Source organism: Octopus bimaculoides, chromosome 1 (genome assembly GCF_046866305.1).
Source record: "Octopus bimaculoides isolate indiv1 chromosome 1, ASM4686630v1, whole genome shotgun sequence".
NCBI classification, from domain to species: Eukaryota; Metazoa; Mollusca; class Cephalopoda; order Octopoda; family Octopodidae; genus Octopus; species Octopus bimaculoides.
Window position 1 is genome coordinate 120,943,719 of NC_142928.1, and position 24,231 is coordinate 120,967,949.

The 24,231-nt window shown below is 34.4% G+C and overlaps 2 protein-coding genes across 3 annotated transcripts in view; both read right to left on the reverse strand.

Moving 5' to 3' along the window:
- The window catches only part of LOC106881996 (vesicle-trafficking protein SEC22b), a 31,865-nt gene extending 30,178 nt beyond the window's left edge, over nt 1-1,687 (reverse strand). Inside the window, exon 1 of the mRNA XM_014932537.3 lies at nt 1,152-1,687. Coding sequence (XP_014788023.1) covers nt 1,152-1,226 — 75 coding nt within the window. The 5' untranslated portion in view covers nt 1,227-1,687. The remainder of the gene's footprint in view (nt 1-1,151) is intronic.
- Nucleotides 1,688-5,067: 3,380 nt separating this feature from the next.
- Nucleotides 5,068-18,969, reverse strand: LOC106881925 (DNA-directed RNA polymerase I subunit RPA12). 2 transcript variants are annotated; one of them, XM_014932454.2, is made up of 5 exons: nt 18,888-18,969; nt 10,358-10,479; nt 8,670-8,761; nt 6,953-7,062; nt 5,068-5,152 (listed from the first exon to the last, which is right to left on the reverse strand). In XM_014932454.2, the coding sequence occupies exons 2-5, from the start codon at nt 10,476-10,478 to the stop codon at nt 5,128-5,130; spliced, it is 348 nt and encodes a 115-aa protein (XP_014787940.1). In that variant the 5' UTR covers nt 10,479; nt 18,888-18,969; the 3' UTR covers nt 5,068-5,127. The 2 variants fall into 2 exon arrangements, with proteins under 2 accessions (XP_014787940.1, XP_089213191.1); XM_089357065.1 differs by lacking the exon at nt 18,888-18,969 and adding an exon at nt 13,842-13,965.
- Between the last annotated feature and the right edge of the window lie 5,262 nt (nt 18,970-24,231).

Below are 24,231 nucleotides of genomic sequence, written 5' to 3' on the forward strand. Positions count from 1 at the left end.
TTTACTGCTTAACGGACATAACGAAAGAACACTGCACAAAATTCTTTATATAAAATATGTAGAGTTAAAATCCTGCCGGAGTTGATCCAAACCACTTCATCATCCTTGGCAAATTATCATGATAAAATAGAAACCACTTATTAATGAGATGCACGTTGACAACACTGTGAGATCACCGAATAAATCAAAACGTAAATACGTCGTAGTATTTCAGATCCCGCCAGGGTGAACTTTGATTTTCATCTCTCTGGCGGTCAAGTATTAGATGATGTACCAACTAGTGCATCCTTTCAATAAAAACTGTAACTTTTGCACACAAAGAAATTATTAATGAAATAATCCATCATTAAAATATTGGGATAGAGTGGATCAAACTATAATCCTCTACTTAATACAACAATGAGTTTTATTATTCAGAAGCAAACCTTAGGGACACTGCTTAGTAACGTGTCGTTGATAAAACACCCGTCTGGATAATCCATAATAACTAAAGTTAGATACTGCTGTTCTGAGTTCAAATACCGGTAGCGTCGGTATGATAATATATACAGACCGATCGAGTAAATCAGTTACGTTCCGTTCCTACTCCCCTTCTAATTAAGAAAACAAAAAAAGTGTAAAAGTTTATGACTTCAGAAAAATTAAACTAAGCAATACCAATATGTATGTGATAGGCTTTGCACATCAATAATCTATTTGAGAAAACTGGAAACAGTCAAAATAATGTTTCAGAAAAACAGTAACGCTTGTCATTGACGTGGTCTACCGGTAGAGATAGTATTCTGGAGCCAAGTTAATTTAATATATCGCACCAAACGAAAACTAATTCTGTGTCCATTCAAAATAAAAAAAACAGCGAATATTTTCAAGTCTTCAGGTACATAAAATGATTCCTCTCGGGGGCGACAAAAAACAGAGAGAAAGAGAGAAAATAATAATACATACTAGGTATGTAATATAGATACTAAATGGTTCCTTTCAAAATATTGATGCTTTGTATCAATCTGAGAAATCATTATTATCAGTAAGGCTATTTGGATGCAGTTTAATAAATTCAATTATCGACAAGAAAAACAAAGCGAAACAATAAGGATAAATGTATATGTGTATAAGTTATTCAAACACTAAATGATGATGAGTTGTTGACCAACCTGTTCATCTTCTTGGACCGACGCTGCCAAAGGCAGACCGTCGGCCACACGTGCAATCATCGTCATGAGAATCATTTCGGCTTTTATTTGATGTAGATCTATATAACCAAAGAGGGTGTATAATAGTAGCTGTTACAAGCTACACGTGTAATTACGGTCAATATGCAGATAAATGTGTAAGTCTACGTGAGTATGTGTGTGTGTGTGTGTGCGTATGTGTTGGATAATTACATGTAGACGACCGAAAACTGGCAATTCGCTGCTTGTTATTGTCAGAATCCGTCGCAACGCCTCTCCAGCTGCTTAGTCTTTGACAAGTGAAATATTCCAGGAAACATAATAATAGCCTTCAATCAATTTTCTGTTGCTCTTTTTCCCCTTTCTTTTTACGTAGTTAATTTTTTAAAAATGTTAACATGAAGCTTGCAGAATACAAAAAATAGGAGACACAGAGAGAGAAAACTGAGTGCAATGCCAATGATTGTCACATATATATTGGTCTCAGACGACTGAATCGGTTCGCTGTGACGTGGCTCAGAAATGCGCAGGGCCGGAAGTAACAAACATTTGCTTACCATAGATATACATGTTAACATTGATAAACAATTATCACGGTCTGTCTATGTGCGACGCCATATTGAAAACGTACAAGTAAGGATTATAGAAGTTTTATATAGCTTGCCTCATATGTCTGACAGAATGAAAAATATTTTTGCTTTCACTTTATCAATAATAATAATAATTATATATTGAAAATTCAAGAAATAAAAAATATTAGACTGAATTTTATGTCTTCACAATAATGATTATTATTTTGTATTCTAAAGATGTACAGTAACAGAACTTTTTAACACTCTCATACCATAGAGCATTGGGGAAAACTGGAATTAAGATTAATAATCAACTTGAAATATTACAGTTTAGAAGACAGGGAATCAGATGAAAGTGAGGTTAGATACGTCAAGTAAGTTTGTTAGACTGGCAGAAATTTAAAACGTTCAGAGGGTCAGAAAGTAGAAATTAAAAAAAGGACTAAAAACAAAGAACAAAACATGGTTGTAGGGTTTCACTGATATAGGAACGTTTAACTGAGAGAGTGTGTGTGTACAGTAAGGTAACTCAAAATCATCCCTCATTAACCAGTTTCATGGAAAAAGACTTAACCCTTTAAGTCTAAAATAAAATTTCATGGTTATTCTAATACTGATGTTAAATAACTGCCAAAAAAGAGAATTGGTATTTTCTGTAAGTCACATTGCCTCCATAAACTTGACATATCACAACATATATGTTTATATTCAACAGATTTCACTCACAAGGCTTTAGTCAACATGATGTTATGGTAGGAGACACTCGAGATGTCATGCAGTGAAAATTAAAACTGTATAATTGTTTCATTTGATATTTTTCCTACTTGAAGCCAATGTTCCTTAAAAAGTTAGATAGATAGAGAGAGAAATATACCATAGATTTGATTCTGCAAGAATTGGCAAATTTATAGTTTCTACTAAGTATCTCATAAAACTACTACATTTTCAGTTTCAAATACCCTGAATTAGTTGACTGTAAATTGTCCCCAACAAAACAAGGATATTATTCCAATTTTTCAGACAAATACAAAGAAACTTTCCAAGCCAAATTAGGTTGACCATATCTTACATGTCTTACATTGGAAACCTTAGGCATGAAACTCATAATACATGTAAGTAACATAATTCTAGTTGTCTTGTGCGTTCTCACATGACATACAGCAACGAAACACTGTTCCAGGAACACAAATACAGATCCACCAACTTTCTGAAATTAATGGGTTATTTTGCTCATGCTAGTGTCACACAAAAAGCACTCATGCTAGTGTGATGTAAAAGTCCTCATGCCAATGCCACATTAAAAGCACCCAGCACACTGTAAAGTGGTTGGAGTTAAGAAGGGCATCTAGTCATAGAAACCAAGCCAAATCTGACTGAAACTTGGTGCAGTTTGCCAGCTCTGGTCAAACCGTCTAACCTATGCCATTATGGAAAATGGATGTTAAAGGCTGATGATGAGGATCATGAACCTACAGAAGATATAGTACAAAAATGCATTTCAGGTCTCCTAGAGCTTGTTTAAAACTTGTATTAACAAATGGATTTATGAGAAGAACGTAAATTTGAAGATTTTAAAAGAGGAACACTACCAATTAAATCAAAAAAAAAAACTTGACAATTATTTTTATCAACTCCAAAGAGATGTTAGGCAAGGTCACCACACCATAGCAAAATTTTAATGCAGAACATAGATCAAATACAGAATTAGTCCAGGTTTCTTTTACTCCACCTAATAGAATAGACACACTTTAGGGTAAGCCTATATTATAATAGATACTGTAGGAAAGGGAAAATTCCAGTGCTCTTCAAAAGAAGTCGTTTGCACCTAGTTAAAGACATTTCTTTATCAGCCGTGGTGTCAGAACTGTTTTGAACCAGCAACTGGCTCATTGGAAACATGTAACCAGTAATATTAATGTTCACAAATAATGATATAAAACAAAATAAAAATAATACTTGCACAGCCACCTCTCCTTCATACATCACTTCCATTCAGCCTTTTAATGTTGCACATTCAACTCATCTTTACTCACTCTCTCTGACCTCCACATATCTTTCACAATCATTGCCTAATGTAGTGTAGTGGGTGCCTTTTACATGTCACCAGCATGGGTGCTTTTATGTGTCACTGGCATAGGCCACAACTATGATTTCACTTGGCTTGATGAGGTTTCTAAAGCACAGCAAATTGCCAAAGGTCACAATCGCTTGTCATCACCTGGCACAAGGCCATCAAGTCTGGGAGGGGGGGTAAGTCAATTACATCTCCCCCTCCCCACGGCTCAACTGGTGCTAATTTTAACAACCTTGGAGGGATGAAAGGCAAAGTCCACCATGGTAGAATTTGAACTCAGAGTGTAAAGACGGATGAAATGCCACTAAGCATTTTGCTCAACGTGCTAATGATTCTGCCAACTTACCACCTTATTAATTGCTATTATTAAAAATTGTTGCTGTTAGCAATCTAAATGTTAGTGTAAAGGTGATGAAAAATACAACACAAAGATGAGGTAAAAAAATAAACAGAATTGGCATTAGCTTGGCACTCAGGAAATATCTATAATATCTCAAGTATACACTTTTCTCCTGAAAGATAGGATAGAGATGGAGTGAAAAGAATGGTGAATGGAAATTAGAAAAATAGAAACACATGTATCCATCCACCACAGCATGGTTTTAGATGGTCAGACATAGTTTGTTTAACAGGCATCTCCATGCTTTTCTGAAATGTATAGTAGACCTGACTAAGAGCATAACTAGCTTACCTTTACTCAGGTAGAATGCTAGTCAGTTCAAAACTACTTATTTAGTTCAAAAATGATCATATTCCTATTTGCCACTAAATAGTTTCAAATAACATTTTCCAGTATGAAAATGATTAGCCAGCTAAGCTGATACCACAATGGCCAATTGTCTATTGTCTGAGTGCTTGTATCCTGTAACTGGTGCTGTATTATGTCTCTGGTGAAAAAAATAAACTTTTCAATTGACAAAAAGGATTCAAAAGATTGGTGAGAGTCACTCCATTTAGAGCAAGTATTTATACAGTTAGATGTCCTTTGTTAAAACTAACCACATAATTACACTCAAAAAGTATGGGAAACATATACCATGACACAGTAATTAGAAAACTTGATGCAAAACCTCATATTCAGACATGATATGACTTCAAACAACACCAGTATTTAAAATAGATTATATTTCTATAAAATAACCCATATACACACACATATTTACAAAATGTCTTGAAATTCAATTTTAAATGATAAGTAGTGAATGTTATCAGTTTTTTTATAATTAGTCAGTCCTATAAAATGGTAGTGCCAAATCACATTTTTATTTCCTTTGTGACATTCATTTTCATTATGTATCCAATAACCAAAATTTCAGGAATACTCGATTTCTTGATGTCTGTAACAAATAAAATAGAAATATTATTTAAATGGAAGAAATATATAAGTCAGTTAGTTAATTGAAAGAAATGAATAAAGATACAAATAATCAAAGAAATATATAAACTGAATACATTTACTAAATTTTAATTCCAGTTAATGTACTGAAAAATTGCAAGAATCAAAATTCTGATAGTCTATTTTGTTATTTAAATTTTACAGGACCTAATTCTTAGCTTTTGGACAAAAGATGCAAAGATTATGGGAGAAGGTTTTGCTCAGGAACAGACACGCATGAACTCTAAATAAGTAAATGTAGAAGAATGTTTTATTATTCAATGAATGAAAGTAAAATCATACTACAAATTCTTTTGATTTGGCACACAATTTTTTTTTGTATTTGTATTAAATAGAAAAAGGTTAGGGTTAATCCCCTGAACTCCAAAGAGAAATATTGAAAGCTAACATTTTGTTCAGTTTTCAGAGCATTAAGTGAATTTGAGAAAAAATCTTTTCCTGGATGGGTTTGTCTCTTGATAACAACTTCAAACAACTAGATGAACTGAGTCATATATTTAACCCTTTTGTTAGCAAATTTTTGTTGAGATGCTCTGTGTTTCTTTCAATTAATTTTACATATAACAAAGAATTTAGTAAAATAATTTAGTTATCATTAAGCTAGTGCTAAGACATAAATCGTGACTAAAGTTCAGTGGAAGATTTTAATTCAGAACTTTTGAAAACAAGACATTTGTACAACAGAGCCAGAGACGGTTTCAGCTGGACTGGTATCAAAAGGGATAATTAAGTAAACTGTCTAAAAAAAAAAAAAAAAAAAAAAACCATTGGATTTAAAACCAAGATTTATAGGGTTACAGATAGCATATCAATAGCATATCCTTTCAGTCTTAGCATGCTACTGGTAGTTTTTTTATGAATTCAGCTCAAAAGATTATTGCACATGAAAGACATCAAAATATCAGGTCCAAACAAACACTACACATGACCAACGTATTAAAAATTCATTTCTTTCACAGACATAAGGCCAGTTGTTGAACAGATCAATACAAATAATTATATTCACTTAGTAGTTTTACTACTTATTTTGCTAATGTATGTTCTTGTAATGTGTTGAGATTATTTCAAGACGTCATAATGATTTCTCATATTTGTGGATGGTCAAAAATGTATAAGGGATTTAGTAGATATAGTTAACTGAATCAATTCCAATATATGAAAGGCTCCAAGGATATAAAAGACAGTCAACCCTGATGTGATTTGAAACCTGAACATATAAGGATGATACTTATTTAGTCTACTCTTTCTAACACTATAACACTAAACATTTAGGAGACATTTTTTTTCTAATAGTTTAGGACTTTTAAAAATATATATTGGTGTGGGTGCTGGTATCACATAAAAAGCACTGGTGATGTTGCCATGTAAAAAGCACTCAGCACACTCTGTAAATTGGTTGGTATTAGGAATGGCATTCAGCTGTAGAAACCAAACCAAAACAGACTATGGAATCTAGTGCAGTCCCTGGCCTCGCCAGTTCCCCTCAAGCCACCCAACCCATACCAGTATGGGAAATGGACATTAAATGGTGATGATGATAATGGTAGTTTTCAAATGAAAGATTTAGGGACAAACAAAACGGACTTGAGACACATGGAAACATCTTTTATTGCATATCTATCCAACTTGTATCAACAAGGAAAAGTAGATACCAAAGTGATAATGAAATGACATTAAAAAGTTAAATACACAAGACCGAGCACTTGAGAGATAGATAGATATAACTTAACAGACAACTTACCTGCATTCTTTGCATGTATAAAATATAGTTTGACCTTCATCTGCTGACCTTGTCTGTTGAGCTTTAAATATCATTTCTTCATGGCCACAATTTGAACACTTGCGTTCAACCTAGAACACATACAAAGATAAGTAAACTTTAATTAATAAAATTGCAAAGTCCATCTTCAAACCACAAGACATTGGAACTTTTTTTTTAAATGAATTTTATATTGCTAAATTTTAGACCCTATATACATGTGTGCACCTATCTAAATTAGGAGTACCCAACCAGAAGTCCATAATAGTGCAGGGGTATACAGAATGTGTTCAAAATTTTAAAAAGATTGCAGTGTAAAATGTACAATGACTTTATTACATATAATTATTCAGTTACATACATCTTTCAATCAAGAAAGGAAACAGGGAAATGAGTTTGTCAACAAAATTGGCTGGTTGAATAGAGAGAAACATGGAGCCCATGGGAAAATCCGTTTAAATAACAGGGGTCCTTGATAATGAAATGGTTGCAAACAACTGATTTATATAAGTATTATGGTTAGTTAAAGGAGGAAAGACTGTGTGAATCGCCTAAACTGGTGAAGTCAATGTAGTTTAGTTGGAACATCTGTATGATAATATCTGGAGAAAAAACATGAGCAAGGAGAGAATTTCAAAGTATAGTTCTAAAGACATGGGACAAGGTGGCAAAGCATGAACTTTTGGATGTTGAGTTTCACAAAGGTGATGACAAGTGATTGAGACTTTTAGCAATTTGCAGTGCTTGAGAAGACACATCAAGCCAAGTGAAATTGTAGTTGTGACCAGTGCCGGTGACATGTAAAAGGCATCTACTACACTCTTGGAGTGGCTGACATTAGGAAAGGCATCTAGCCATAGAAACCATGTCAAAACAGACGAGCCTGGCTTACCAGTCTCAGTCAAACCATCTAATCCATGCCAGCATGAAAAACAGATGGTTTCCTGTAAATTCTTGATTTTATTTCCAACAAAATTATAATTTTATTGTAGATTATTGAAGCATCATAAAGAACTGACAAAGATATTGTTTAAAATACTGAAAAACAAAAGATTAAAATATTGTGGTTTAGAAGTTTGCTTTGCAATCATGTGGTTCCAGTTTTGATCCCACTGCACAGTACCTTGGGCAAGTGTCTTCTGCCACAGCCACAATTTTATCAACACCTTATAAGATGAATTTGGTAGAGGGAAGATGTGTGAGAGCCCACCATATATATGTAAATGTATACCTTTCATCAACATACATTAGTGTGCAAGAAAAAGATGCTTCCAAATAAAAAATACTCTGTGTGATATTTGTTCTGAGTAACACAAACAATCCCTTGTTATTCTTGCTACCAAAAATAATGAATATCCACTGGTTGGTTCAGGTTGCACTAAACAAAGCACAACCTTGCAGCCAACAACATCCCATATACATAGTCTTTGGAGCCATGATGAGAAAGAAGAGAGACTGTCAGTTGTTTATATCCTGACACTGTGATTGGACTGTATTTGGTGGACAAAGAAGTAAGCTCTCAATGCTTAAATAAGTACCACAGGCTCTGCTGTTGTACAAAATTATCTACTGAGAAATGCTTGAATACAGTTTCTCCCATGAACATGGAAAATTGTTCCAGAGTATTCCTTCTTGGAATCACCATGTAAAGAACAGCTCTCAAATCATTCACAATGACTAATTGCTATGATATACCTACCGTGGGACCAGATAGCTCATCTTCTTTATCATTTGTGCTTGTGTCATAAGATTTGAAAATGTGAGATGAATGATTTTCAATACCATGGAATTCTATAAAGAAAAAAAGAAAACACCAAAACAGAATAATCAGTCGAAGTCACAATGTTGTACCTACAGAATTAATTTCTCTACAGAAAAATTCTGTAAGTTAATGGGTATTAAAATTATAAAAATTACATTATCAAAAACACCCCACAGAAGTTAGATGTGTGAAGAAATGTATTGCTGATGTTGCCCAATTCATGCCAATTATGAATTGTATATGCTTTTTTTTTTGTTTTCAATTAGCCATGGACAAGATGAGAGAACATAAGATGATGTATTGGTAGGGTTGATATACAGCTTCCTAATTCAATGAAGTAGGAATTTTTGTAGTAGTGACAGAAACGCTAACAGGTAGACAGTATATTAGTGGGTTAATAGTTATTGTATGCTGGTAAACAAATGTTTTGCTTTACTGTTATTCCAGTTCATGACAACAATCTCTCCTTCCCTTTTTCTCTCTCACACATACACAGACATCATCATTCAACATCTGTTTTCTATGCTAGCAGGAGTTGGATGGTTTAACAAGAGCCTACAAGTCGGAGAACTGTTCAGACTCAAATTGTCTGTTTTAGCATGGTTTCTATGGCTTGATGCCCTTCCTAATGCCAACCACTTTACAGAGTGTGCTGGGTGCTTTTTATGTGCCTCCAGCACGGGTTCATTTATGTGGTACCAGTACAAGTGCATATAACATGGCACTGGCATGAGTGCATTTTATGTGGCACTGGCAAATGTAAGTATTCACTTCTCATACCTTAATAATAATGACTTTCTTAACTTTGCCACTAAGGCATACATTTTGGGGAGGAAGGTAATTACTTTAATTGACTCAATACCTGACTGGAGCATATTTTTTCAACCCAGTAAGAATGAAAGGCAAAGCCAACCTCAATGGAATATGAACACAAAGAAGTAATTAGATAATACAAGCTATTTTAAGTGATGCCCTATCAGGTCTCCTATCCATTGTCCTTACATTCTAATGATAAAAAGAAGAAAAACAACTACAACAATAACAAGAGAAACAAAAGCCATAGAGCAAATTTAATTGGATCTGCATAAAAACGTCATTGAAAGCTGTAACTCATAAAACTAGATTTGTTTGTAGTGAACTTTTCAATGATTTAACTGGAGTCTCAAATTGTTCTCCAAGTATTCATCAAATCTATTTTTGAATTTGTTGGCTGTTTTTCACTCAATAACTTCTTTTGGCACTGAATGTTACATCATTTGTATTCCGCTTTAGAAGACTTGGTGCTTTTAAGAGAGCATGTTGTTTCACTTTTTAGACCATTAATAATTATGAGAATGATTCATTGCAATGACCTATGGACTACTAAGCTTTTACATTCATTTAGTTTAACATTTTCCATTTTTTTTTCAAAGAAATGTTAATGTTTCACATTGCCACAAAGTTTCACTTTGAGAGGGATTGCAATTGACTATATTGACCTCCCCAAGGATAAAAAGCAAGATTGATCCTGGCAGCATATGTAAAACAAAGTTACCAAGCACCACACCAAATATTGCCCACTACTCTTTTACCAATGCAACCAATTTTATAAGAATATATTAAATATACAATTGAATAAATCTCACCTTTCACGTTGATTTTGTTCTGGCATCTTTTGCATTCAATAAACATTGTCTCACCTGGTAAAGGTAAAACTGAGCCACATATCTCACAAAATTCCAATTCTGTTTCAAATATTTTCGACATACTGTATCATGTATAAATAAAAAAAGATGGAAAATATAAATGATAATATAAAACAAATGTTGATAAACTGTCAGATAAGTTAATTACATGAACTCTAGGGATAGATGAGAAATTTCCAGCCATTTATACAAAATGATATATTACCAGATTCTGGTTTAGACACCAACACCACTAACAATTTTTACACTAACAGATAATAATAGTATCCTTGTTTGTACTGGTTGTAGTCAGTCAGCCATTGTGATTATGACTGTTCATGGTTTTGACATGACTTGATAAGCTTTCTCCAAACTGGTTGGGTTTTCACTTGAGTTTACCATTTATTATGATTCAATTACTTTCCATTTCATACTCCTTTTAGCAGTTCCTTTAAATCTTAGTCTCGGTCTTTCCATGGTTTCTTTCCTCACTGCATAGTTGAAAGTAAAGGAGTTGTCTGGGGAGTCTGCTGTTGTCCATCCTGTGATCATGTCCCAACCAATGTAAATTTCCATCAGAGAAAGCAGACCAGCACACCAGAGGATCACTTCATTCCTGATCTTGTCAAACAATGATATTCATAATTTGTTGCAGCTGTCTCATCATATATGTAACTGATCTACTTAAACTTTATAGACTGTCCAGGTTTCAGCTCCATACAGCAGGGAAGAAAGCACTATAGCCTGGTATACCTTACGTTTGGCCCACATAGAATTATACCTATTTTCCCACAGCTTCTCCTGTAGCCTGCTAAATAAGGCACCAGCTCTGTTCATTTTGTATGTGATTTCCTGGTCCAGACATGCATTATCTGAGATAGTGCTGCCTAAGTATCTGAATGCTTTGCACTAGACCAGACCTTCATGTCTAATAGTGATGTTTTGTTCTATTACAGGGGCAGGTAAGTTCTCCACAGGCTGGTAAAGGCATTCGGTATTTTTTATGTTAATCTTTAAGCTGAACTGTTGTGCAGCTCTGGCAAAGTTATCTGTTAGTTTCCGCATATATTCAGCACTATGGATATACAGTGCATTGTCATCAGTGAACAGCACTAGAATCTTCATAGTGTGTTTCTTTGCTTTATACTGTTTGCACTAATAGTTAAATAAATACACAACACACACAGATACAAACACACATCCAGCTGTCCTATGACTTACATGACAGATTGGTTGTATAAGTCACAAGCTTGTCAAAATTGTTTAAAGAGAGATATACACTTTAAATGCTATTATCAATAAAAAACCACAAACTAAATTCAAGCATTTATGTCAATGGGGATAAAAATATAATTGTCATATCTATATATATATATATATATTATATTGCTTAATGTTGAACAAGTGAGAAAGAAGTGCTCAATATATGTTGTAGAGGATATATTTTTATTAAAACTAGAGCTAATAAAAAGTATATATATATATATATATATATATATATATATATATAAATGCTGAATGATGAGAATGGGTGCTCAACACTGCATTGGTGGATAAAATTTCTTTATATGTGTATTAAGGCTAACATTGGTTTCAATGTTAAGAAAAATATCCTAATATCTTAACAATTTTTCAAGCCGATCACATGGAGGAATGGTGTTCGGTTCTATTTTGGATGAAAACACCAAATATATGTATATATTTTAATATTTTAATTTTCATTTCCAGAGAAATAAACTTTCTTACTCATTTGTGCTTCAACAGTTGGAAACTATTATTTAATCTCAAGAATATTTAACAAATAAAATAAAACAAGCACTCAGAGAGTGCAAACTCCGCCAAGGCAACACCCTCTTAACGATTAGCTGGAGATGATTTTTAAAATGTGAATATCTGAAATAAACTCAACTGCTCTCACAAACATGAATACTAAAAATGAACCTGACCGCTCTCAAAAATTAAGTAAAAAAACTGGAAAAATAATCCAGAATCCTAATCGATCCCAATGGTAGTCATAGAATATGAAGGTGGGTGTGTGGGCCATGTTTGTAAATGTTGTGTGTGTCGTCTGCAGTGGGAATAGGGACAGTTTTCTCTATGAAGGTCTTTTTCAGTCTATCCACTGGTCTTTACAACCATTAAGGTCTATAGTGAAAAATTTATCTGTGCGTGAAAGAAAACACAAAGGACCTGCATGCGGTGCTGTTAACAAAAGGTTTAACAGCATCGTTGCACACAAAAACATGAGTCTAAGAAGTAAAGCTTCCTTCAAGACAGGGCTAGAAATGCAATTGTCAAGTAGGTAAGAGGTTTTAAACAGGAGTGATATATTCAAAATTGGTAAAACTAAAAATTGTCGAGGATAAATTAAATTTATTATTGTTACTGAATATATCAGTATTATTTAATTTCTGAACGGTTCTGCTGCCGTTTGTTTATGTAGTTTGATTTCTTTATCCATAAGTTTTACGATAGAGATGCGAGTAAAATTAATAATAGAGAAACAAAAGTAAAACTTTGGAAACAGCAACGCCAACATAACTTACATGGGAACCATGAGCGTGCTTCCAATGGGATAATCAGAGAAAGTCTTGAAAGTCAACATAAGATCATAATACTTCATGTAAAGTAAAGTAAATATAACAAATAATCCAGAATCCTTGTCTGGCACTGAATCGATCCCAAAACGAGGCCAAACATCCCTGAAAGTTTCATCTGAATCCATCCAGCGGTTCTTGAGATATCTTGTCCATGGGCAAACAAACAAAAAAACAGGACTGAAAACAATACCTCTGCCTTCACTACAGCAGAAGTGATAAAAAGTAAAGTACAAAAAAAAAAAAACCGGAAATAATGAAATGGTGGAGATGGAGTATATGTAATCTGGGTATACCCCACCTTTTAAAGTTTGTTTTTTTACGGAATCCTATGTTTCAGACCATGGAGAATCCGATTCTGGAAAATTTTTTTCAAAAATCTCAATTTCAAAATTTCGACCCCCCCCCCCCCGGTTTTTATATAGATCCACAGGGTAAACCTAACCCTAACCCTGACCCTGACCCTAACCCTAACACTAGTTTTGTGAGATTTGGCTGTTATTTCTAGCATGTAAATAGCCTGCTTGGTGGGGGGGGGGGGAATTGAAATTTTTTTTCAGAATCGGAATCTCCATAGCCTAAAACGTGGGATTCCGTTAAAAAAATTAATAAATAAGGGGGGGGGGGAGGTTCAGATTACATATAGTCCATCTCTACCAATGGAATTATATTTCTTAGAGATATATATGTGAAAAAAAAAAAAAATTAAATAGTGATAAGTGGAATACTATGTAAACCAAGGGACAACTGTATATGATAGCTGTCCACATGATTTTGAGAGCGACCAATCTCTGATCTGTTGTGTTTCATGAATCCCTCACACTCACCAATGAGCAACACTTTATTACCTATTCAACATTGCCAGCCAGTTACATCAACGGAATAAGATTTTTTGCACCCCTGCATGGTTAACCTGTACGTGTCATCAACTCCACCCATACCTCTCCATAGTCAAAGGACCTGAAAATAATCGTATTTTCCCAACATTTACATAATTGAAACGTCAGAAATAGTCAAGGGGAAATAACTTTTCATTACTATCTAACATATTTACCTTATTCATTTTCAAGTACAACCAACGCGTACACCTAAGAATGTGCACACACACACATTTATACATATACACCTCTACATATGCAAACGTGTGTGTTTATATTCGATGAAATGTTGTCAATACTACAAGAAATCTAACTGGAACATTTATCTGAAGAATGTTTACTAGTTGGGGGATCTTAGAGTAACGATGAATTTATGACAATACATTGATTGTACTTGTTAAAATAGATTCTTCATCCTCAAGTTCCCAACGTTTCTGTAGCTTCAATGGAAACTTAGATGTCTTGGATGTGACATTTCCATAGGCGATATTTGATAGAAGAAGCATTAGCATAGAAGCCTTTGTCTAAGCTCTTTCTTCACATATCCTGTGACATCTTCAGCGACTCTTTATCTCACGTGTTTCCTCTTGTTTTGCTTAGTTCATTAAGAGGAGCCATGGAGTAGCTGAAGAGGTGTGATGAAAAAACTTAGACAAAAGACAATAAAATAATAATAATAATAAAACTGAAGTGTTCTATGACCCATGTGGGTACTTGTCTAATTAAAAAATACAACCCACATATTAACAACAGACCCGAACTGCACACAGTTGACTAGCTACTATAACAAAACAACCCTTCATACACAAAACAAAAGGGAGAAGTTAGCTAACAACACACTTTTCTCCAAACACTGAAATATTGAATAACCAAATAAAAGTACTAACCATTGCACTGTTTGGGTTAAAAAAAAGACAAACATTTACATATATTAGACAATGCTTCATGATATGTACACGTACACACGCAGGAGTGGGTGGGGCACAATGAGGAGTTTTTACTGCATTTTTGACTTTGGGACAAAATATATATTTTTTAAATGCTCACTATCTTACAAAAACTATATCAGCTAAGCAAATGACCTTCTCTAAATGCATTAAAAACATTATAACATGATATAATCACTATTTCAAAAAATTAAATTTAGCTGGGGCAAAATGAGTAAGTCAATATAAAGTAAATTTGCTGTTTCAATTCTCCAGAAACCTAATTCATACACATGAATATCCATCCCTAGACATAAGAAAGATCAGAAATGCAAAAAAATGTTTTGAATATCTAGGTCAGATGAAAGAGGATCAGGGAAAAATGTAACATGATATGAAATAAATAAAACTCGACTAAATAAAAAAAAACTCAACATAAAATATTCTCAATAGCTTCTTCAAAATCTGCTAAAGTGTCTCTATGATATATTTACACACCATGCAGTTAAAGAAACAAAATTGAAATTAGACATTACTCATTTTACCCCATTTTAGACATCATTTTTGAAACTTGAAAATTATCAAATTAGACATGTGTGGTAAAAAAACTGACTTGAAATCCAACAGAGAAAAGAATATTAATTGGTAAACACCAAAAATTATCCACATATTTTATTAGAAACCTCAACTATAATCGGGTCTAAGTTGAGAAAAAATGTCCTGAAAAAAAAAAGAAGTACCTATCACCTGACTATGTTTCAGACTCTATCAACTTAAACAGCAATGACAATACTGACCAATTTTTATCACTGAAGATGATGCATTACTTGCAATGTAATGATTTCAAAGAGGTAGGGAGGAAATAATAAGAAATCAGAGATTACTCATTTTATTGTGGTTACTAATTTTGCCCCTCCATGCTGGCATTGGGTCAAATGACTTGAATATTATAGTTCACTACCTCATCTTATATCTTCTTGGGTCTACCTCTTCCACAGATTCCTACACAGTTAGAGATCAGCACTTCTTTACACAGCTGTTCTCATCCATATGCATCACATGACCATACCAGTGCAGACGTCTCTCTTGCACACCACATCTGATGCCTGTTATACCCAACTTTTCTCTCTAAAATGCTAACACTCAGTTGTACATGTACACTGACATTGCACAACCAGTGGAGCATACTTGATTTCTTTCTTTCAAGCCTTCGCATAACATCTGCAGTCATAGCCCATGTTTCACTGCCATGTAGCATGGCTGTTTGCACACAGGTATACAATCTGTCTTTCATTCTAAGGGAGAAGCCCTTTGTTGCCAACAAAGGTAGAAGCTCTCTGAACTTTGCCCAACCTATTCTTATTCTAGAAGCTATGCTCTCGGAACATTCCCTCCACTGCTGATTTGGTCACCTAGATAACAAAAGCTATCAACTGCTTATAGGTAACTCCACTGGCATTTGATGGAGACTCTTTTCTGTATATTTGCAGTGTTTACTCTACCAGTGCATCTGCCACACACAAAGACTATTTTCCTTGTTAACTTTCCACTGATATTGCTGCATCTCATATGTGTTCATAGTTTGCACCGAGTACACCTTATGGAATTTCTACCTATGCCTTTTCTGGATTCGTGATTTGTTAGCGTTCCTAATAACTAAGAACTTTGGTTTTTGCTAAATTAACTCTGAGGCCCTTTGATTTCAGACCTTGCTTCCCCTCCTGAAATGTTTTTTCTCCAGTTCTGGTGGTGATTCAGCTATATAAGAACAAGGTCATCAGCATAAAAGAGCTCCTAGGGACAGCCCAACTAAATTCCTGTTATTGCTTGAAGGACTATGATGAACAAGCGGGGACTGAGGACTGATCCTTGAACTCCTACTTGTAGGCTGAATTTATCACTACTCGTTGCCAACCCTCACTTTACTGACAGTGTCCCTGTACATAGCTTGTACAGCTCTCATCAATCACTTATCTAACCTTAGTTTCCGCATTGACCACCAGATATGGGAGTGGTGATCCTGTCGAAGGCTTTCTCCATGTCAACAAAGGCCAAGTACAGAAGTTTATTTTTGGTAAGGTACTTCTCCTGCAGCAGCCTTACTAGGAATATAGCCTCAGTGGTGCTTATCCCTGGCACAAAACCAAACTGCATTTCATCTAGCCTAACTCTCTTTCTAATTAGTCGGGACCTCTCTATAACTTTCATCACCTGATCCAACAGTTTGATATCTCCAATTATTTCTCTCTAAGGTGTCACTTCTGCTTTTGTAGCAGTTGATTATGGTGGTGCTGTGACACCAGTCATTGGGTACAGCTCCCTCATGTACAACCTTATTGACTATATGGAAGAGGAGATCATAACCCAGACCGCCAGATATTTTAAGCATCTCAGCAGTGATTCCTGGTAGTCCAAGGGTTTCTTGTCTTCATGTCCTTCATGGCTTTATCTACCAAGCTACTGTCTATTTGGATAACTGGTCCCTCTGTTGGATCCACCTTGGGCAGACTCTCCTCCCATGAATTCTCTACATTTAGCAGCCTTTCATAGTGGCACTTCCAAGCTTCTTTCTTAGCAGAGTCCTTAACTGCAAGTGAACCATCATCCATGCAAATGCACTTCTGTCCAACAACACTTTGCTGGTCCTCATGCTGCAGAACATTGGCAAACTTTTTCCTTTCTGCTTCCCTCACTGGCTAGGTATACCTGCCTCCTAGCTTCCCTTCTAACTACCTGATGTAGTTCCTTGCTATGGTCACTCTTCCAGTCCTGCTTCTTTGCTCTAATGGCTCTGTCAGCTATACTATTCCACCACCATGTCACTCTAGGTCTGGTTGAAACTTTGCACCAGCCACAAATGTAGTTTGAGGCTCTCAGTAAGTTATATATATATATATGTGCGTGTGTGTGTGTATGTATATATATATATATATATATATGTGTGTGTGTGTGTGTGTGCGTGTGTATATATATATATATATATATATATATATATATATATATATACATACACACACACACACATTTTCATACCGAGATACTCGGAGCATCTGGAATAACATGGAATTATAAATAATTTAGAAAAATATTTACAATTCCATGCTACCATCATTTTACATCTATTTTTTCATGCCGGTACGAGTTTAGTAACTTCATATTAATCTCAGCCTATATTGGTTTCCAATTTTTGGCAGAAGGCCAACAATTTCGGTAGACGGGGTAAGTCGTTTACCTCGACCTCAATGTTCAACTAGTACTTATTGTATCGACCCCGGCAGAATTTAAACTTAGAACGTAAAGACTAACGATTCTTATTTCTTTATTGCCCACAAGGGGCTAAACATAGAGGGGACAAACAAGGACAGACGAACGGATTACATCGATCCAGTGCGTAACTGGTACTTAATTTATCGACCCCGGAAGGATGAAAGGCAAAGTCGACCTCGGCGGAATTTGAACTCAGAACGTAACGGCAGACGAATTACCGCTAAGCATTTCGCCCGGCGTGCAAACGATTCTGCCAGCTCGCCGCCTTAATGTCAGTTTATATTAAAAGAAAAACAAAAATTGGCATATAAATTTCAAATATTTGTGATCCAGACCAGTTTACTTCAACGTTAAAAGTTTCGGTAGTTCTGTTAAAGAAAATTGTCTTTGCAAAATAATCTATGAAAGATCAAAAATTCATTAAGACATTTTTCATTGATATATTTCAAGGTAATTAAGTAACTTTAGGCTATTACTTAGAGCTATAAACTTCATATATAGTAATAAAACCGAATTATATTTTGCAAATCTGGGTACATAACTGGTTTTTCCACATGGTTATTCCCGAAAAAAAATTAACTATCTAATGTGTCATTTTTTTATGACGATGATTGGATATGATTTAGGGAGAAATTTTACATCTATTTCTAGCATATCAAGCTACTGCGTAGAAACAGTTGGTTCAAAGATAATTAAATTATATTCATTGCAATATAACTCAAGAGAAGGGAACAACAAATATAACTTTGCCTCATTGATTTCATGATCAGTATTTAAATATTGAAATAATGCACGTATTATGTGAAAAGATTTCTTTAAATACCTGATAATGTTGACCGAGCCCAACACGTGTTGGTAGAACAACGATACTACATCCGGTGAAAAATGAAATAACTTTACATAGATTTATTGTCATCAATAACTTTATTTTTAATATCAATATCAGAAAGATTTAACATTTTGAAACGTTCTCTTGATTATTTTCAGCTATAATTGTTATATTAAAGTGATATTCGCTCTTTGGAAGCCATATAAAATCGGTTGACAATTTTAATCCGGCTAATGAAATTATTCTTTTTTTCAGAAGCCATTAATTTCCGTCAAGCCGCTTTTGTTATGGTTACGCTTCTGGGAAATGATGTTTAGAGTTTTACTTCCCGAACATAATAATCTTGGTTCGATCCTAGTACGCAGTACTTGTGTTGAGCAGACTGTATCTGTAATTCGAAGATCTGGGTGTATGATACACACTAACACTCAGGTTATGTGAATAGTGCAAATATCTGTGGAATGCTCAAACACTTAATATAATGATTAGGTAGTTCCATTGTTAATCTTTTCTACTATAGGCACAAGGCCTTAAATTTGTTGGAAGGGGATTAGTCGATTATACTGACTCCAGTGCGCAATTAGTACTTTTTTAATCGACCCCGAAAGGATGAAACGTAAAGTTGACCTCGGCGGAATTTGGGTTAATATAAAGATCTTCACCCGTTAACAAAAAAACAAACAAAACAAAACAGCTTGCTGGGTATTAACAACTTTGTAGAAAACGAATATGACAAAAGAAATTTGCACAAACGAACCTGGGGAGGGGGGGACTTTCGGAAAATTCACAAGATCCGATTTTTCCCTCATAACTTTTGGGAAAATGGATATATATTGATTGTTTTCTTTTTTTATGGAATCCCACGTTTTTGGCTATGGAGGATCCGATTCTGAAAAAAAAAAAAAATTTTTTTTAAAATCGCATTTTCAAAATTTCAATTTTCCGGCCTGGGCCTTCAAGCAAGCTATCCACATGCTAGAAATAACAACCATGTGATAATATAATGAAAGGAATGCAAAGATTCCTTTCAGAGTAAATTTCCCGCAGTAATATGACAAAGTAAATCACATGAAATTGAAGTTTTTTTTTTTCTTTTACTTTTTCCGAATTTTTTTTTTCAATCAATCTAAGTGGAAAAATACGGAGATTAAGAATATGGAAAAAAATAAACACAAAAAAATAAAAACAAATTTTAATTTCAAATTGTTGATGAAAAACTCCGACCCTGTTCGTCCCCCCTGTCTAAAAGTGAAAATGAACAGTTGTTTTGTCTGTTTCTGTAATGTGTTATAGTGAAACAGTGAAAGGATCACCGCAACGCTTGGTCACTAAAACGAAAAAAAAAAAAAAAGTCTAATAGGTGTTCATTATATTATCGCAGTTTTCTGAAATTTGGTAGTTATTTCTAGCATGTGGATAGCCTGCTTGAAGGCCAAAGCCTTAGCCTATATATATTATATATATATATTATCAGGGATAAAATCCAAAATTACAGGTAACAACTTAATTAAAATCAATTTATTAAAAATTAAAATTAAATTAAGTTTCACAGTATAAAATATATATCAATATATAGTATTAGGGAAAAACCCAAGGTTTATGAACTCATCGATGAAAATCCACTGTCACACACACACACATATATGAAAAACATAAGGTTCTCAGAGATCTGGATGGTTGTACATTTACAGATTTTTTATTAATATGTCACATGATTTTATAAATCATATATTAGCGCTTTCATCTATTCTATTAGATTCTTTACATTAAAATTTTTTTGAAGGGATTCATCTCTTTTTATAGTATTATTAAGTGTGTAGGGGTGGAGAGAGAGAGGGGAAAAAAGTAATGTGGGGTGTACAGGATAGTAAAAGAGGGTAAGGAATGGGGAGAAAGTGAGACAGAGTGTGTGTTTTTGTGTGTATGTGTGTGTGTGTGTGTGTGCGCGCGCACGCGCGCACCCGTGTATCTGAAAGAAGTGTCAATGGAAAAGAGAAGGAAAGAAACAGAAAGAGAAGGAAGAAAAAAATGTGTTTATATCTATACAGCTGGTCAGTTCTTTCAATAGAAGATGACAAGTTAATTCTTGGTCTTTAAAAATGGCAAGATGGTCTTTAAAAATGGTAACTGGACAGTGATGATGATGATGATAATAAGTCCAGACAATTTTTTGAAAAATAACTTTTATTATTCCTCATCAAAACAGTCCCCCACTTAGAGTAGGCACCTGTTTTTGCCATTTTTAAAGACCAAGAATCAACTTGTTGTCTTCTATTGAAAGAACTGACCAGCTGTATAGATGCAAACACATTTTTTCTTCTTTCTCGCTTCCTTCTTTCTTTCCTTCTCTTTTTCCATTGAGACTCCTTTCAGATACACAGGCACACACACACACACACACACACACACACACTCTCTCTCTCTCTCACTTTCTCCCCATTTCTCACCCTCTTTTACTATCCTATGCACCCCACATTACTTTTTTCCCTCTCTCTCTCCACCCCTACCCACTCAATAATATTATAAAACGAAACAAATCCCTTCAAAAAAATTTAAATCTGAAGAATCTATTAGAGAAGATGAAAGCGCAAATATGTGATTTATAAAAACATGTGACATATTAATAAAAAACTGTAAATCTACAACCATCCAGATCTCTAAGTACCTTATTTTTTCTCATATATAATACCTGTGCACCACCTCCAAAACCTTCTAATATATATATATATATATATATATATATATTATTGAAAAATTGAAATTTTACAAACAAATTTTTTTCAGAATCCTAATCTCTATATTTTTCTACGTATTTCCCCCCCCCCCCCCCCAAAAAAAAATTCCGGAAAAAGTGAAAAATGATGTGGGGGATTGAAATTTTCAAAATGCGATTAAAAAGATTTTTTTTTTCCAGAATCGGATCCTCCACAACCAAAAACATGGGATTCCGTAAAAAAAAAATCAATATATATATATATATGCGCAGGAGTAGCTGTGTGGTAAGTAACACTTCCTTCGCCAAATACTTAATGTCTCTTTGCTTCTTTTACTACTTATCTCCCCCTTAATTTTAATTTACTTATTTATATAACTAAACCGAAGCCATGTGCCTAAATAAAAGAAATCAAGCTGGCGGAATCGTCAGATTCCGCCAGCTCGCCGCCATTAGTTAATCGAGCAAACAGGGCTTTTATTCGTCAAAATTGATTGAGCTGCATTCATTAATTCGTTCATTGACTCATTCGCTCATTCATCTAAGCGCGACAACTCTGTTTCCAAGTTCTCTCCGTTGACTATTCATATTCATCACAATTTGCTTCTTACAAGAGGCTCAAGGACTGAAACTTTGAAGGGAGTGAACTAGTTGATTACATCGACTAGTGCCTCACTGGGACTTATTTCATCGATCTCGTAAAGCTGAAAGGCAAAGTTGACCTCGGCGGAGTTTGAACACAGAAAGTCGGAAGAAACGTCATTGCTGATGTACTGAATGGAGGTAGATAAAAATCTTAAAGAAGTGAAATTTCTGACTCAGTAAGAAATAATAAAAAATAAAAAGAAAACTAACGGCTATAGATTGCGCGTACACACACACACACACACACAATGGACTTTTCTTTAGCTCATTTTGTAACATATTATGTGAATTTTGCCTGCCAAAATTCTATATATAAAAACTATCGTCTACTTATCAAGAAGATTCGGGCTGACTATGTTCCCTTGTTGAAGCCCAATAAAAATGAAAATCTGTTTATTGTTGTCATCGTTCTCGCTTACAAATGTCAGATTTGTGAATGAAAATGTTTTTATTAGTTTAAAATTTCTTGAAATAACTTCCTCATTGCTCTGTGGATCGCTAACGATTATCGCTATGTTATTGATTTTGTTTTTACTAAAAAGCAAATTTTCATTCATTTAGGCACTTTTGCGTATGTCGTTCAGTGCACGAACGCCTGCATGATTTGTCTTAATGTATGCAATAGACTTATTTGTGTTAGTTTCTTATGCTCAATTTTATTTAAATTTCACTATTAATTTTAAACAACAACGATCATGATTTTTTTTTATTTACTACCAAGGCAGTGGCTGAGGGAACATTTATAAAAACAGGCATAAAGTGTGGTGTTTTATATAAAAACTCGGAGGAAAGGAATTTAAACTCAGAACAAAGACAGACGAGATGTCGCAAAGCATTTTGCCGGGCGTGCTAACGATTCAGCTAACTCGTCGTTTTATACATACTCAAATATTGACATACTAAATATATACATACATGGATACGTATATACAGATCATAGCAATTTTTCTGTTCATGCATCAAATAAATGCTTTCAAACTAATCATGCTATTGTTTTATGTCTACCAAGATACACCTCAAAAAGACCTTTCAACGCAGAGAAAGAGGGAAAGAGAGAGAGGGAAAGAGAGAGAGAGAGAGAGAGAGAGAGAGAGAGAGAGAGAGAGAGAGAAGAAATAGCTTAAGACGCTGAAAACGTCACAAATTCTGCTTTATATTCACATTCTTCCTTTCCCCACTCCATATTACTTTCGTTCTCCCAACTTTCTGCGCTTTCTCTTGCATATTTACTTTAACTCCCACTCTTACTCAACTTCTTACAATTCTCTATCTAACTTTCACTTTCTCCTCCCTTGCTCAAAACATCGCTGGTTTAATAGCATATAGATTTGATAATTTCAATTACGCTTGAGAGAGGGAGAGAGAGAGAGAACATATAGAACCTGGAGAAACCTCTTAAGGTTTGAACGCGGCCGATTTCTTTCGGAGAAAAAACACATAAAAATACAACAATGAACATCTTTTATACCATTATATTCCATTCAAATCGATCCTGTACTTGATTGGAACTTTTATCCGGGAGGATGAAAGGCAAAGTTGGTCTCAGTAAGAACTGAACTCAAAGCATTAAGACTTCATTCTGCAATTTATCCAATCACTCTAACGATTCTGCCAATACAGCTCAAAAATATAACAGCATGTGGTCAGTAAACACCGTATTTCGTAATGCATCACAACTTTTTAAAAATTCTTTTCAATGGAATTTTTTTATGATTATAAAATTTCGATAGTTCCCAAAGTTTCGTTGCGGTATAGATCGCTTCTGCTCTTTCTATTATTGTTTAATTTTTGTATTAAAATATTTACTGCTATAAATTTTATGTCTTGTTTTATGAATTATTTGATTTAGTATAAGTCCATAAAAAAAAAATTTCATGTAAAAATTATAATGAGATAAATCAAACTTTTCACTACGCAGTAAATATTGTAATCTAATGACGTAATAATACTGAGTCATGATGTCAACTTTGTTTGGGTTTA